The sequence below is a fragment of the Podarcis tiliguerta genome (genome assembly GCF_965153285.1).
Source record: "Podarcis tiliguerta genome assembly, chromosome: 10".
Lineage (NCBI taxonomy): Eukaryota > Metazoa > Chordata > Lepidosauria > Squamata > Lacertidae > Podarcis > Podarcis tiliguerta.
Genome location: NC_139543.1, coordinates 54,540,634 through 54,555,846, shown reverse-complemented (window position 1 = coordinate 54,555,846; position 15,213 = coordinate 54,540,634). Strand labels below are relative to the sequence as shown.

The window sequence follows — 15,213 nt, the reverse complement described above, 5'->3', positions numbered from 1 at the left end:
CTATTGACTAAAAACCAATCAAGGTTGGCAGATGATCTTGAGACTTCAGCAGAAGCTTCCAGTACTATTCTTTCCTGTTTCAACTGTTCTTTAAACTCACCATTTTGTCCTTTATGAGGCACCCAGTGTCAGAATAGCTAGTACCCATCTTTATCAGGCACTTATAGAAACATAAGAGCACTCCATTCTCCCAGCATCAGTTCTGTGTCCTAACACTTCCTTGCTTCCGTGCCATGTTATTTTGACAAAGAGCAAAATAGTGAATTCAGTATCAGGGATTGCGATTTATCTTGTCTGGTTCCTTTTAACTATTTAACTCAAGTGACATTTGCTGTACTTTAACTCTCAGAAAATGGATAACATCTTATGTTCTAACTATAATAATCTGAGGAACTGTGCTGTAGCTAGACTAAGCTATTGGAATTCTCTGAAAGAATATATTTCTTTTCCACGCTTATAGATTGAATCAGCAGAAGTATCCGGGAACAGTGTGATATGTAGTTTTCTCCAATACTTGGAAAAATCTAAGACTTGGCAGAAGGCTTGGTGTGTGATTCCTAAGCAGGAAGCCCTTGTATTATATATGTACGGTGCTCCACAGGTACGTAGGGAGAATGTGTTGGATAAAAAAATCCTCTGATAGGGTGCATGAAATGTGGGGTACAATTTCTCCCAGTAACAGCTTTGCAATTATCGACTATGCACTCTGTCCCACTTCCTCTGATTTTTTTAATCTGTTCTGTTCAGCAGAGAAATAAGGTGTTTTTCACAGAAATAAATTGTTGTGGAGACCATGGCATCATTCTGCTTCCCCGGTGCTCATCCTGTGATTAATTGTGGGGTGGAGGGGTACGCAATAAGAGGATAAGGAGGCAACTTGTAGGTTGAGAATTTCTCCACTTCTGCACCTTTCTTCTCCTGCGGGTACATATGCCATCTCCATATTTCTGCCTTGCTAAAGGCCACCACAATAGAGCTTTTCCTTTCCTCCTAACACCTGTCTGCCCCTGCTGGTGTGAGAGGTTTGTGTGAGGGGGGCTGAAGTCTTGCACTCTGATTTCCTTTAGAACGTCTTGGGTTAAGTTGGGGGGGGGGAATGTTATGTAATCGGTTTGTCGATTACTCTCCTCCTTACCAAACCTAGAGCTTTTTAAAAGGTTATTATTTCTGTTTGCTTAGGATGTAAGAGCGCTAGCTACCATCCCTTTGCTGGGCTACACAGTAGATGACACTCCAAGAAGTGCTGACCTTCCACACAGTTTCAAATTGACTCAGTCCAAGTCAGTGCACAGCTTTGCCGCGGACAATGAGGAACTAAAACAGAAGTGGTTGAAGGTCATCCATTTGGCCGTCAAAGGCGAAACACCGGACTGCCCCAATGATTTGCGGATGAGTTTAGAGGACCAGCATGAAAGCTCTGCAAAACTGGAAGCTGAAACTTGACGTAGCAGATGGTCTGTAATGTATTTTTCTCTCTCTCCACTCAAAACTTTGGTTGACACTAATTCTGAAATCAGCAAGAAAGAAGCCAGCCTTCCTGGCTCAACCACGTTTCTTAGCACTTTATGTTGGAAAAGAAAAACAACGTTCATCTTTTTTTTAGGGAACTTTTTCTTATATTTATGTTGTGTCAATAAAATTAATGTACCCTTCCACATTTCCTTTTTATTAAATGAATGTCTATCAAAGAGTGACCAACATAACTATACCACTCAAGAAAATAGCATCATATGAAATGAATGCTATTGAGAAAGAAATGGCTTGTTTCATATTGATGTCAGTACTGGTATATCTTGGCTGCATTCTAGGACTCGTAGCTGTATCTTAAGATATACCTCCACTTTTGCCAAATTAGATGTGTAGTGGAATGTAAAGACAGTTTGGTTTATTGTATCTAAATTCTAGCACTATTTACACTGACTTGTACATATATTCTATCAATTTGTGTTTGAGAAAAGAACAATACCCAGAGTATCTAAAATTTCTAAATTGTCTATTGAAAACCCTCATTCTTTTTTCCATTTTAAAAATTATTAAACAAGTACAATATATAAGATTTGCAGGGTATGCTATTAGAGAGAAAAATGTAATATACTTAATTTTGATTTGACTTCCTGATAATAGGTTCATGCCGTTTGCCTATGATTTATAAAGCATGCATCCTCCTGAAAATTTAAGCAGAGGATTCTAAATTAAAAACAACTAGTTACTTGTTTATATCTGATGGCATTGATATTTTTATACATAAACGTAGAGCTTAAAAAGCAGTAGTAAGTCAAATGGCATGTAATGGATGTGCAAGTCCTGGCTGTGTTTTGAAAAACATAATAATTCCTCTACTCAGTCCTGTGCCTGTTAACCTTTAGAAGGTGGTGCTACCTTTTTAAAATTACAGCAAGTGCTTCAGTAAATAACAGCCTGGTCTTAAATGATCACTTGTGATCATGTATTATGCCTTTATAGTTGGTCACTAACACCCGGACCTTAATATTATCATCAATCAATCTAGACATCACATCAAATCGTGATTAAGAAATATTAAATATACATAGCTTAGGAGGATGTCTGAATTGACAAGCCATGATTTGAGACAGCAAAAAACACCATTAAGCCATGCCTTGTGCAAACTGTAGTTGACAAATCATAGTTAAAAGTCAGAGGCAACTGCATTGAGACAGTAGTGCTGAGCAGACAATATGGAAGTTTCCCTAACCCATGGTTTACTGTACATGCTTTGTGCAAACTGTAGTTGACAAATCATAGCTAAGTCAGAGGAAACCACATTGAGACGGCAGTGCTGAGCAGAAAATATGAAAGCCTGCAAGTTTCCCTAAACCATGGTTTCCTGTAGATTTGGAAACTCAAATTGTGCTTTGGATTCTAAATTATGGTTGACACAAACAATGATGTGGCATATTTGAATTTAGCTGTTATAACTCTCACTAACCATGCACATGTTGCAACAGTTATTACTACTGTATTAACTGTATTATATGACTCATACCCACTTATACAGTGGGTGGCAGATCTGCCATTGCAATATGTGATTACACCCACTGTTTGCATGGAATATTACGCACTGTATTGTATAACATAATAGACATGAAATCTGATTTTGTAGGGGGTGTGGCTTTTTTAAAAACAAACAAACCTGAATACCTGGACCTTACTTAGTGCATAAAAGGATTCTTAGGGAATTATATCTTCATTACGTTTTGCAGTATTGAGCCAATAAGGACAGTAACAGTTTTGTTGTAACCTGCTAATTTTATCTTGCACCTCCGGATTGGTCTGTGTTCAGTTACTTAAGTTCAAATCTACCTGGCCAGGGGGAAGATACCAGTTTTTAATATTTCTCTGCTAAATAGCCACAATTTGAAGAGACTAAAGGCATAGTCAGACATTTACCTGAACACAAAGGCTTACCCATGGGCAAGAGGCAGGAGAATGCATGCAGGACCTGCACCCACTAGTCCTTGGCTGTGATGGTTCTTCAGGCATTCATGCATTTAGCAGGAAGGTTTGAGGAGAATGCTAAGTACATTCTGTTGAAACTGCTTTGAAATCTCTGTATGATAGGTGACCCCAACAAGACAGGCTTCTGATTGCAGGGAAACTGTCTTCAAGCCTTCATGTTAAAAATACGAAGGTCTGAAGAGATGTTTTATATATCCCATTTTAAATACTTCTTTCACGCTTTGCTCACTTTTGCTAAGTATTAAATATGCAAAGCACTCTTTCCAAAATACCAGTGGAATTGAAATATTAGTGCCCACCCAATGCCTTCCGGATGGGCTTGCTTCACCAATAACTAGATAAAGGAGCTAACAGAATGCTCAAGGTGACAGTCAGTTTGCTGTACTGCCAGTCTGAGCCAACAAACCAGACCCTGTTCTAGACTCATTCAATAATATTCTGGTGAATGAATAGACCTGCACTGGTTGTGCATTCTGTCTTCTTCCTAATGTTTCTATGCAGACGATTTCTGACTGCATTTCTGCATGTAGTACAAAAGTAAACATGCCTATGATGGAAAGAACCTTGTGGTTTTTAGAGAGAAAAGTAAAATTGGGAATCCAGAGAAAGCACTGGGCTCTTTATTAGAGCAATAGTGATCTTACTAGATTAGGGACGAGGCTTGATCCAATCCTATTCCTCTACTGTAGGCTTGAGGTTCCTTTTGCAACTCCTGGGGTTTTTTAGCTGATGTTGCTGCTGAGGTGTCATTTAAAAATAGTTTTTAAAAAAACTTAATGCAAAAGAAAGAAAAGGAATTATTTTCCAGTACTTTGCCTTGTCTTTATTGGAACTTTCCATATTGCTCCTGCTGGGAAATGCTTCCCATTCACAGAGATGTGCCAGATTCCTCTGCCAACTGATTGGGGAGATCTCTCCTTTCATTCACCTTAACGCAGAATCTCTTGAGTAATGCAGCATCCACCTTTGTTTAGGTTGGATTTAATTTCAGGGACAGTTTTGAGTGGACTCTTCCCTTTTCATAAATGCCAATCTTTCCTCTTCATTTTAGACTCTGAACAGACTATTTCCTTTTCATCCTGGAGGGCAGGGTTGTTGTTGTTGGTTACTACCACATAGTAAGTGCTGCCAGATGTCATCTGGTATACAGAATGTCCATTGCTTCTTACCATAAAATTGTGTTAATTACTCACAATCATGTTGTGCCAACAAGGGAAAAGAATGCATCAAGGCATAAGTTGCCCTATGTGGCAATTGCGCATGTGCATGCACAACAAAACGTGCGTTTTTTGTTTATCATGTGTGACACTCTACAATCAGGCTGTATCTTTATTCCCCAAACCCATTTGAAATATTTAATTGTACGAAAGGTGTAATATGGAAAGCAGGCCTAAAATAAGCATGTTGGAAACAAAATCTTCTAACTCATTGTATATTTCTGATGTGGCTCTCAGCGCAGAGTTAATCATTGACTGTGAACCTTTTTGTGTACATGCAGTTATCCTAAATGTTGGGGTTTTTTTAAAAATGGAAAACCAACTATTACACTTCTACTACAATGAAATTATGGGCAGTTGATTTTTAGAAAGAGGCCTTATGTTCCTTCCCTGATGAATAGGAGGGGTGTCTATATGGTGGTTTTGGTTCTGGGAACCTTGTTTGAAAGCACACTTTTTGTACCAGGGCTAGTAACCATTTATAGTTGATCACATGGTATGCTATATGGGTTGGAAAGGAACGGAAATGGGCTGTAATTATCCCTATAATGTTTGGGATGAGGGGGCTGGAGGATGGAAAACAAGCACACAGGTAATGTCAGATTTCCTTCATCTTTCCCCTCCCAGTTTGCAGGTGTGTAGTGCAAACCTTGGGGGGAGGGAAAGCATCAATAATAATAATAATAATAATAATAATAATAATAATAATAATAATAATAAAAAATAGCCCCTATCTAGCACTTAGAGAGCACTTCCTATTAAATATCCTAAGCACACTTGCATAGAAGCAAAGTTCCATGGAAAGAAATGAGATTTACTTCAATGTTGAAGTGCTGGGGTCCTTAAGACTCCTGCGTAAAGCACAGCTAATGACTACTTTGTAATAAAGATGAGGTAAATAAGATATATAGTCTGATTTCCTTACCCTATTTTGGCTCCAAAACCTTTTAAGGTACATTCTTATTTCTGTAGAAGTGGCCCTTTTAATTTGTTTTCTCCCGAGGCCATCCCACATATGGGTAACAAAAGTTCTGGCTTCTTGGTTAACATTTTCAAGCTGTATCTCATTCTAAGCAGAACTTCTTTGTGTCGTTGGAAAATACTGGGATTTGTGTTCAGACGTCTTAATTTTCATGCTGTATTGGCCTTTTAACTGTTACCCCATTTCTTCTTTTATTTAACTGACTGTTTGACTGGTTCTGTATGGAGTTAGCATGCAGCAAGATGCAATAAGGAAGGAGTGTGTGTTTTTGTGTTTATGTTTATGTACACACTTTGCAACCCAATTTAAGTAATTGCTTCAGTAGAGAGAGAGAGGGACAGCTTTTGTAACCCAATCTGCATGTCCTTGTGCTTTTACCAATTACTTCTGATGCTAGATGAAGGGAAACCATAACGGTCTGTGGTTAATGACAATGAGCTGCTCAACTATGCCGAAGAAGGAAAACTTGCTGCAGGTAGAAGTGACAGAGACCAAGCATGCATAGCTGAAGCTGGATCCCCGTTCGCTAAGTGTGGTTAGCAAGGACCTGGTCTCCTTCTGCACCGATCCATTGATGGTGTTTCATATGATTCTCTTGCTTGACCACTTGAGCAGCACTTAGGTTGCCAGCAAATCACTTGGCTTCAAAATGCCTCCCAGTTCAAACCATAATGTTACCTTGGTGTTTGGTGGATGATCCTCGTGGGGTTGGTAGTGATGAGAAACTCACCCACCCACTGCTGCATCAGAGAATAAATTCCATGAACTGTAGTGCACAAAAGGACTGACCACTTGGAATATCCACATTGCCGACAATAAGCCACCCCAAAACAATGCTTGTGTGTCAAATGTTTTTTTAACTGAACATTTTCTGCATTTTTCCTCCTTCAACTTTGCCAATATAAGCAAGGTAAACTTACAGTGTAGAAATACTATGTGCTAGTGTCTTTGCTGCCTTATTTAAACGTTCTTGCATTCTGATACAAGTTGATTTTTGAATACAGTAATTTTGTAATTGCTCAGTTGAGAATGAATTTGGGACTTGCAAATTTATTGGCTTAACCCCCCCTTTTTTTTCTTTGCTAGATTTGAATCTACAGCTGGCTGTAATTTGACATATTTGGGGTGTGTGGAATATTGGCCATAATCTTGCCAAAGTTAGTAAACGTAAGTCTCTCTGCTTTCAGTGGGACAGTGAAATTTGGTTGGGTCACTGGAAATGGCTTCAGTGATAGGAAAAACTAAAGTAGTTTGATAAAGCATGGGTATACCAAATGTAATTATCAGTTGTACTTTGACTAAGTGTACTATTCTTTTTATTGTTGCTGGATGTAAATATACTTGAATAATGAAAGAAGTCTGTAGCGCTGTGCCGTCTTGATACCTTTATCCCTATTGACTTCTTAGTCTTTAACTCTAAAGCATTTATCCATCTTCAGTGGCATTTTGTATGTGCAGGTGCAAATCAATTGTTGTGGAGTGGCTTTTCCCCTTTTCTTGCAATCCTTCATTTTTCCCGACTAACTCAAGGCTCATCGTGCTAAGAGTGTCCCAGGGCAAGTAACTGGTGTATTGGTTCACAACCGTGAACTGCTTTTTTCCTGAAGGCATAAAAAAGGAACACTTTTCTCCATTGTATTTTCCAAATGACTATAGATTAGTGCACTCGTAAATCTAGGGCTATGTAAACATTGTTCATGAAAAGAGGAGTTAGCAGTGTGGAAGCACAATCGTCGCTTCCTTCTCAGAGCATGTTGAGCTGAGGGGAAATTTTCTGCTGGTTTCAGCAAATGCCAGATGTGCACAGTGCTGACTGGCTGGTGCCTATGACGCCACCCTCTTCCCAAAAATATTTTGTTGCATTAAAAAATGTCATTAAGAGAAGAAGAAGAAAAACATGTGCAAAGGGGTGTGTACATGGAGCTGTCCTGTTGGTTAAACTGAGAGGGGAAGCTTGCACACACACGAGCTTTCTTGCCGCAATGCAAACATAAGGTAGAAAGCAGCTCTTTTTGCATGTGGGGCTATTACGATTGTCAAATAAATCATTGCCCATTGCCTCAGCCAGGGTTTACAGTAGGAACCGCATGTACCCACAGGACAGTGGATCCTGTCATTTAGAAAGACTTGCATTAATTTTAGGGCATGCTGTGGGCAATATAAGTTTGTACAGATATTTAGCATGCACTCGCTTCTGTACATGAAAAGCAGCAGTGTACATTTTTGCCACTTGTTTGTACAGTGTTCAAAAGCAGGTCAGTGAGCCAGGATCAATCAGAGCTCCTTGGAGCAAACATCCCTCAAGAGTTCATGCTTTAGCACTTCACATATTCTTTCACACCTGAAATGAAAAGTCCCTTATTGGTGTAATCTTTGCATTGCTGAAAAATGATGTAACCATACTCTGCCACAATGCTAACGTGATGGATAATAGGATTAAGGTTCTAGATGGTGTCTACAGTTTATGTCACTGAGGAGCACAAACAAAATCCATGGTGACGATTGTCTTGCTTTCATTCATGTAAGCCAGTGCTACTCAGTGACGGTCCAGTTCATGAGCCATCGGCTGCTGGTCTGTGGTGACTCCACCACAGCCCAGGATGGGTGGGATGCTTCAGGTACCCAATATGGTACCAACTCCTGGCACATCAGGTGGGGTGGGATTTGCCAGTCCACCCCATGAGAAAGTTTGAGGAGCACTGATGTAAGCAACCATAGCAAAATTAAATGGGAAAGGAGATGATCAGTTTAAGCACAAGTCATGTAAATTATATTCCCCCCCATAGGTTAGTTATCTCCTCTTCCCTGGATTTAAGCACCATCTTTTAAGAAGAAATGTGTTTCTTTCTTGATAGAATTTTGCTGGGCAAACTAGAATGTTCTCATCCATGCAAAATAACTCTTGATGACAGTTCAGTCCCTACTCAAAGCTTTCTTCATCCAGTTTAACAAAAGGTAACCAATTTTATAATTTGCACATCTTATTTATGGGATGGCTTGGTTTCCGCAATATTTTACACTCAAAGTACACTGTAAACAATTTAAAATCTAATTGGGAGGTACCCATTGTGTAAATGCATTAAAGAGAAAAAATTAAATAATGTTCCAGTTTGGGGGCTACTTTGTTATTTCCCGTTTTCTCAAAGTGAATGTAGATTTGATTTCCCCCAAGATTTTTCTGCTGAAGTAGAAGAGTTCTGTTTTTGTAATTCCAGTATTACTCAGTCTGGAGTTACTCCTTGCAAATGCATAAATATATTTTAAATTTAAAAATTAAGGAAAAGGAATAGATCTCATGAGAGATCTAAATCCTTTTTCTAGGAAGAAGGGGGAAACTATTTCCCTTTCTGCGACAAATGCAACATACCAGCCAGTGTTCCATATAAAAATGCATAGAAGCTCACCTGCTCTTCGTCTCAAGAAGTTTAGAAGGTGGAAAATGTTACAAGCAGGCAGGGCAGGGGGGAAATCGGCAAAAAACAAAACAAAACAACCAACTGCACAACAGTCTTCAGAGTGTCACGCAGCTGAAATATATGGAATATGTCACGAATGATTCTTGTGTGGAAGCAGGGGTAAGTCTTAGTTGATAGTATCAGATGAACAAGCTGTAAAAATTGTAAAATCTCAAAGGGTATACGTCTTTGTTTTTTTGCTCTACCATAAATAAAATGCAAAAAGAAAAAGCAACATTTAAGATTGTGAGAGTGGTTATCGTTAAAATGTACATGAATGTAAAATACTTGCAGATATGTGTATATATTTCTGTAACATATGTATATTTGGTCCATAATGGTCGGAGCTGGAATACTGTAAAATTGCGCACTTTAATTCTTGTTGAAAACTTTAAAAATTTGTATCCTGTAAATTAAAAGCATCATTAAATCAGTAATTATTCTCTGTGATTTCAGTGCTCTTGTGCATTTCTCTGTGTAGTTATACTAGGCTTAAAATTCTTTTGTCATCACCAGTGTGGTCAGTCTTGTTGGTAATGTTGAGGAATTAAATGCAGGTGATTTATAAAGCAAGGATAACACACTTAAGGAATAGATAGGGGAATAAAATGACATGTTCTACATAGTGTAGGTTAATATTGTTTATTTTATAGACTATATCATAGTAGAATTACAAATCTAGTGGGCTTCCAGGTTATAGATCAGCCCCTGCAAGATCCAATTAAAAAAAACAACAAGCAGTGGTTGATAGAGTGACACTATACACCAGACTGCATGAGGGATGTGGAATATTTTACAGCAAGACACACAAACACATCCTACAGACAGACACACTTCCTTCATAGAATCCAGCCCTCCCTAAAATATATATTTTAATTGCAAGTTTGACATCACTCATATCAGGCATTTTCCCTGACCAGCCTCTTGTTTTAGAGAACCAGACAGCCGTTTCAGGTAGATAAGACGTGTTTGTGGCCGTGAAGTTTCTCTTCCCACCCTAATCAGCTGTGCTTTTTCATGAAATGTTCCTGAGAATTTCCCCAACTTTCATCTTCCAGCCTCTGGTGTTTTCCCAAAGGCATTATACATTGATTTGACATTATGACATTATGAGTATTGACATTATGTCCTATGGATGCAAAACACTGTGGGTATATTAGAGGGCACTAGTTCATTTCTCACTTTCCCTCCATGTCTTAGCTGTCCAGCAAGGCATTAGTAGTACAGTATTCAAAATAGTCAAACTCTTTGATGTCAAAGGTAACTTTGCTCCACTGCTTGTAGGTCCTTCGGCCGTCTGGAGTTTCCACCACAAAATGCTTGATGGCAAGCATGGGAAGTTTGACTTCCCGGTAGATCATTTCCATGCCCCATTCCTGTATGGAGAAAAAGCAGGTCGGTTAGGTTATTGGCAAGGCTTACCCAGGTTTCAAAAGGGTGCCACCACACTTAGTTGGGGAAAGCGTTAGCCCATGCCAAAAGAAGAGAAAACACAAAACCATTTTCACTGAACTGTGACCTAGGAATTTTAAGACTAATCGATTAGGAAAGAACCTTACAGTGTTTCATAATCAAGCCAATAATCTCTAGGGAGAAATGGATGCATTTTGTTTTGTCTGATAGAATACTGAATTTATGAAGTGGCCTCAGTCTAGTATATCTGAAGGAGTGTCTCCACGCCCATTGTTCTACCCGGACACTGAGGTCCAGAGGTGAGGGCCTTCTGGCGGTTCCCTCACTGCGAGAAGCCAAGTTACAGGGAACCAGGCAGAGGGCCTTCTCAGTAGTGGCATCCGCCCTGTGGAACGCCCTCCCACCAGATGTCAAAGAGAACAACATCTACCAGACTTTTAGAAGACATATGAAGGCAGCCCTGTTTTGGGAAGCTTTTAATGTTTGATGCATTACTGTATTTTAATATTTTGTTGGGGTATAAATAATAATATATTATTATTATTATTATTATTATTATTAAACAGCCGTTCAGATATGTAGTTCAGCTCCTCAATCCAATGTAGTTAAACACCCTGAGGCTAATTGATTTCAGCAAGCTTGACTGTATGTAACTTTGTTCTACCTGGGTGGCCTAGAGGTGTAGAGTTTCAAAATACAGACCAGTTAGGGAGAAGAGGGAATTCCAGCAGGTGGTCATGCAACCTGTCCTCTTTTGCATCTTTCACCTTCAGCTGCGCCCAACTAATATTTGCAAAGGCTTAATTACTGGAGCTTGGCTGATTGGGTTCTTGGCACTTGCCTACTGATCTGTAATGCATGTTCTGCCTTCTATTGTAGCTCCAAGGACCAGTTAGAAGACTCAGCTACACGACAGGTTTCCTCACGCCCAGTTGGACAGAAGTAATGTGAAGAGCAGGAAGCAGAGTGAGCACAATTCCCTTGGGGCTAGAACCCATAATTAATGGTGAAACATGTAGCCTACTGCCAGGCTTCATACACCCTTGCCCCTTGCTCCCAAGACCTCTTCTGTAGAGTAGCTACTCCCTAGACTAATTACCGATTCCCATGAAAGGGATTTAAACCTTAGGGAGATCAAGGAATCTACATGGCTACATGTTCAAATATGGAATCTGGCATCTCTTACTGACATGTCCAAGTTTCCAGACCTTGGAAGTTTTAAAAACTGGCTGAAGGTGGGTGTTGTCACAAGAATGAATCTAGTGGCTATGAGACTGGTCGTATCCTTTGTCTCAAATCTTACAATCCTTTACCTAGCCACCCATTCTCTCTCCTCAAATACAACAAAAAGTCCCAAAAGTAGGCGAATTAACAAAAATGCACCCTACAGCAGTAATGCCTAAGCCCTGGTTGCACTTACCTGCCCACAGTTACTGCAGCTGATGGAGCTGCCTGGCTTCCAGTCCCTAAACTCGCGAGGAATCATCACATGGCTATGTGATGCTCTGTAGTACGGACTAAATAGGGAACAACAACGAACTGGTTACTTAATTTCTTGTTTGTGAAACTAGCTGAATACACAAATCTGTTGCAACCTAGATACCTATTTCAGTTGCTGAGTAGAAAGGTAAGGTGTTTGAGGGTCATTTTCAGAGAGCCTCCTTTTTGTTCTGTTGTAAATACTGCACCACATGCCATAAGCATTACATATACAAATGCTCTTCCATCCAGGTGTCCAGCCCATGCACAACTAAAACTTTACATATCTAACAGGTTCAATTATTTTTTTGAAAAGGCATTCCTCACTTTATGGAGTTTGCTACAGGAAACGGCTTTTGACTACCTAGAAGGTAGTCTGTGCAACTACAAGGCAGATAGGTCTATGAATAGGTAGCAGCCATAATAACAAAACTGAATTTCCATGTTTAGTAGCAGTATCCCTCTTAAAAATTAAATTACAGGTGGAAACAAAAGGGAAGGCTCTAATCCATGCCCTGCTTGTTTGGCTACTGCTAAAAAAAAATGCTGGATTGTTTACTGTGTTTAGATACCACTTTTTGTCACATGTGACCTCAAAGAGGTTTGCATCCCCAGAGCACTTCTCATTCTCTTACTGTTACAGTTTCATTGAAACAGTACAAAGCCCTTTGCAGGCTAAAACTTTACTGCTGCATTGCAACGCTTTTGACTGATCCTCAACTCCAGCAGCAGCAGTATTTATTGTTTCTCATCAGCATGCATAGTGCCTTCCATCGGGGTGGCCAATCTGTGGCACTCCAGATGTTCCTGGAGTCACAAGACCCAGCAAAGCCAATTGTCAGAGATGATGGAAGCTGTAGTCCAACAACATCTGGTGACAGATAGCCTTTTGGTATGATCTAGGCATATATTGTGCATATTCTTAGAACTGTGCCCGGATCATCTGAGGCCCTTCTTTTTATTCAAAAATACTGAGGAGGAGGACCAAAGTCCCTTTCCCTTCCATTCTGTGAACAAGCATAAGTTGGTTGGGCCAGCTCTGACTTAGAAAAACGTTGGGTCAACCTCAGCCAAAGTTGGCAGAGCAACAACCACATTCTGGGTTGTTTCCCCTATTGCTTCCTGTTCGGATGAGGCAAGCAGAATGGAGATTCTAAAAGCTTCTGGTCTTCTTACCTTTACTCACCTGAAGTCGGGGTTGATGTTTATGCGGTGCATATTCTCTATTAGGCGCAGGTCGCTGGCATAGCAGACTGCCACGTTGCAGTTGATGCAGTAGAAGCACACAGAGTCTGGATCGTGCAGGCGGCGTTGTTGCTCGCGTTCAGCATCCCGCACCCTGCGGCCGACAACAGCGTCACGCTGAAGCTTTTCAATCTAGGAGGGACAAAGGGAGTTAGCTAATTGGGTCTGAGCCGGGAGAGCCTGCAGGTGAGAAGTAGCCAGAGAATCTGGTTCTAAAAAAATCATTCTAGAATCTCCCCCCCCCCTCCATTTCTTCAGGTTTGCAAGGCTGGAGAGCATTCCTCTCCCAATGCACCCCCATTGATGCTTCTTCTGTTCTACCCACTGAAAATGTAAAATACCTGCACAGCAAATCATTGCTTAAGTCTTAGCTTACTTTCTTTCAGTGTTTCATAGCTTAATTATTCAGAGACAACATGGTCCAATTAATACCATTTCATGTTTCACATCTTCTTCAGCTTAACTGTTCCTGAAAGATCTGGAGAAAGTAATGGCTAGCCACTATTCCCCCTATACAAAACGGGAGCAATTTCCTCCCTTCCTAGGACTGTCACAAATGAAAATTGCAATAGCCCTCTGTGTGCTTTAAATGAGCAATAACATCTTTTCCCCACAGCAAAGCTACATATTCAGGATGTTGAAGGTCTTGCAGGGCTGTACTACTTAAGAATGCCCCCTAATTAAAAACGAACAGCACAACTTCCTGTTCAAGGAAAGCCCAGAGCTTTGGAGAGAAGGTTCCTAACCTAACTTTCTCCCTAATGGACTAGTTTTATATCCCTATCTCCTCCAAAGAGCTTGGTTCTCTCCACCCTTTTATCCTCACAACCCTGTGAGGTAGGTTAGAGTAGCCCAAGGCTACCCAATGAGCTTCATGGGGGTGAGAGAATTGGAAATTGGGTCCCCTTAGACCTAGTTGGACACTCAGGCGCAGGGGCCAAATGCAGCCCTCTCTAGCCAGCCCTTGGGATTTTTCCCAGGCCACACCCTTTCCCAGGCCTGCTCCATACCTTACTTGAATGTTTTTGCAGGAACATGTCTGCGAGATGACTCACTGTTTTCCCTTCAGTTATAAGGGTTTTGCTTAGGCTCATTGCGCCCTCAGAGCTCTTTAACCACCTATCATTCACTGAGGGGTTCTGGTGAGTCCTGTATTCCCACAGGAGCAAGCCCAGATCTCTTCTGATCAATTATTGTGATTGCAGAACCCTTACAATTCTGTTCGTCTATTCTAGGAGTTAATTTCTAGGTAAATTACTGACTTGCCTTGTTTATCCTACTGCTTTCAACCCTCAAGGCCAGCTGTTCTCAGTCATGTGCCGAGCCTCACTCTCCTCCTCCCCGCTACACTCCTCCACCCCATATGCTGGTGGGGGAAAGCAGAGTGTGCGCTCACCTCAGCTGGCATCTCCCAAGTGTCCCTGAACTCTGGTAGTGTCTCGCTTGCCCAAACGGAAAGGGGTGTGAGCGTGAACGAGCATGCATTGACCTCTGACCTTTGTATGGCAGGAATGGAATTACTATATACAGTCATACCTCATGTTACGTTTGCTTCATGATACATTTTTTTAGATTGCGTTCCGCGGCAACCCGGAAGTACTGAAAAGGGTTACTTCCAGGTTTTGCCGCTTGCGCATGCGCAGACGTGCAAAATGACATCACACGCATGTGCAGAAGTGGCGAATCACAATCTGCGTGTGTGCAGACGCGCTGCTGCGGGTTGTGTTCTATTCATGTTGTGAACCTGCCTCCGGAACAGATCCCATTCGCAACCAGAGGTACCACTGTATAGATAAATAAGAGTCATGTCTGGTCTGTTTTGCCCCCAGCCTCCCCATCCCCCTCACTGGCGTATGGCCCTCTGAAGGTTCCCAATTAGGGAATGTGGGCCTTGAGTTGAAAAAGCAACAACCCCCTATAGCTACACTGGTTTCTCCAGGTATTT

The 15,213-nt window shown here is 40.8% G+C and overlaps 2 protein-coding genes across 19 annotated transcripts in view; one reads left to right on the top strand and one right to left on the bottom strand.

Annotated features, from left to right (window-relative positions):
* Nucleotides 1-9,581, top strand: part of FGD4 (FYVE, RhoGEF and PH domain containing 4) — a gene marked incomplete at its 5' end in the record, with an annotated part of 107,341 nt that extends 97,760 nt beyond the window's left edge. For 10 of the 14 annotated variants that reach the window (XM_083401449.1, XM_083401450.1, XM_083401451.1 and 7 more), the window contains 2 exons: nt 461-601; nt 1,180-9,581. In XM_083401449.1, the coding sequence (XP_083257575.1) occupies nt 461-601; nt 1,180-1,443 (405 nt within the window). In that variant the 3' untranslated portion in view covers nt 1,444-9,581. The remainder of the gene's footprint in view (nt 1-460; nt 602-1,179) is intronic. The other 4 variants (XR_014502538.1, XR_014502539.1, XR_014502540.1 and 1 more) reach the window with 2 other exon arrangements.
* A 176-nt stretch (nt 9,582-9,757) lies between these two features.
* Nucleotides 9,758-15,213, bottom strand: part of DHX58 (DExH-box helicase 58) — a 33,904-nt gene continuing 28,448 nt past the window's right edge. For 4 of the 5 annotated variants that reach the window (XM_083401479.1, XM_083401477.1, XM_083401476.1 and 1 more), the window contains 3 exons: nt 13,210-13,400; nt 11,965-12,061; nt 9,758-10,507 (listed from right to left, as the gene is read on the bottom strand). In XM_083401479.1, the coding sequence (XP_083257605.1) occupies nt 10,328-10,507; nt 11,965-12,061; nt 13,210-13,400 (468 nt within the window). In that variant the 3' untranslated portion in view covers nt 9,758-10,327. Of the gene's footprint in view, nt 10,508-11,964; nt 12,062-13,199; nt 13,401-15,213 lie in introns of all 5 variants that reach the window. The other variant, XR_014502542.1, reaches the window with a different exon arrangement.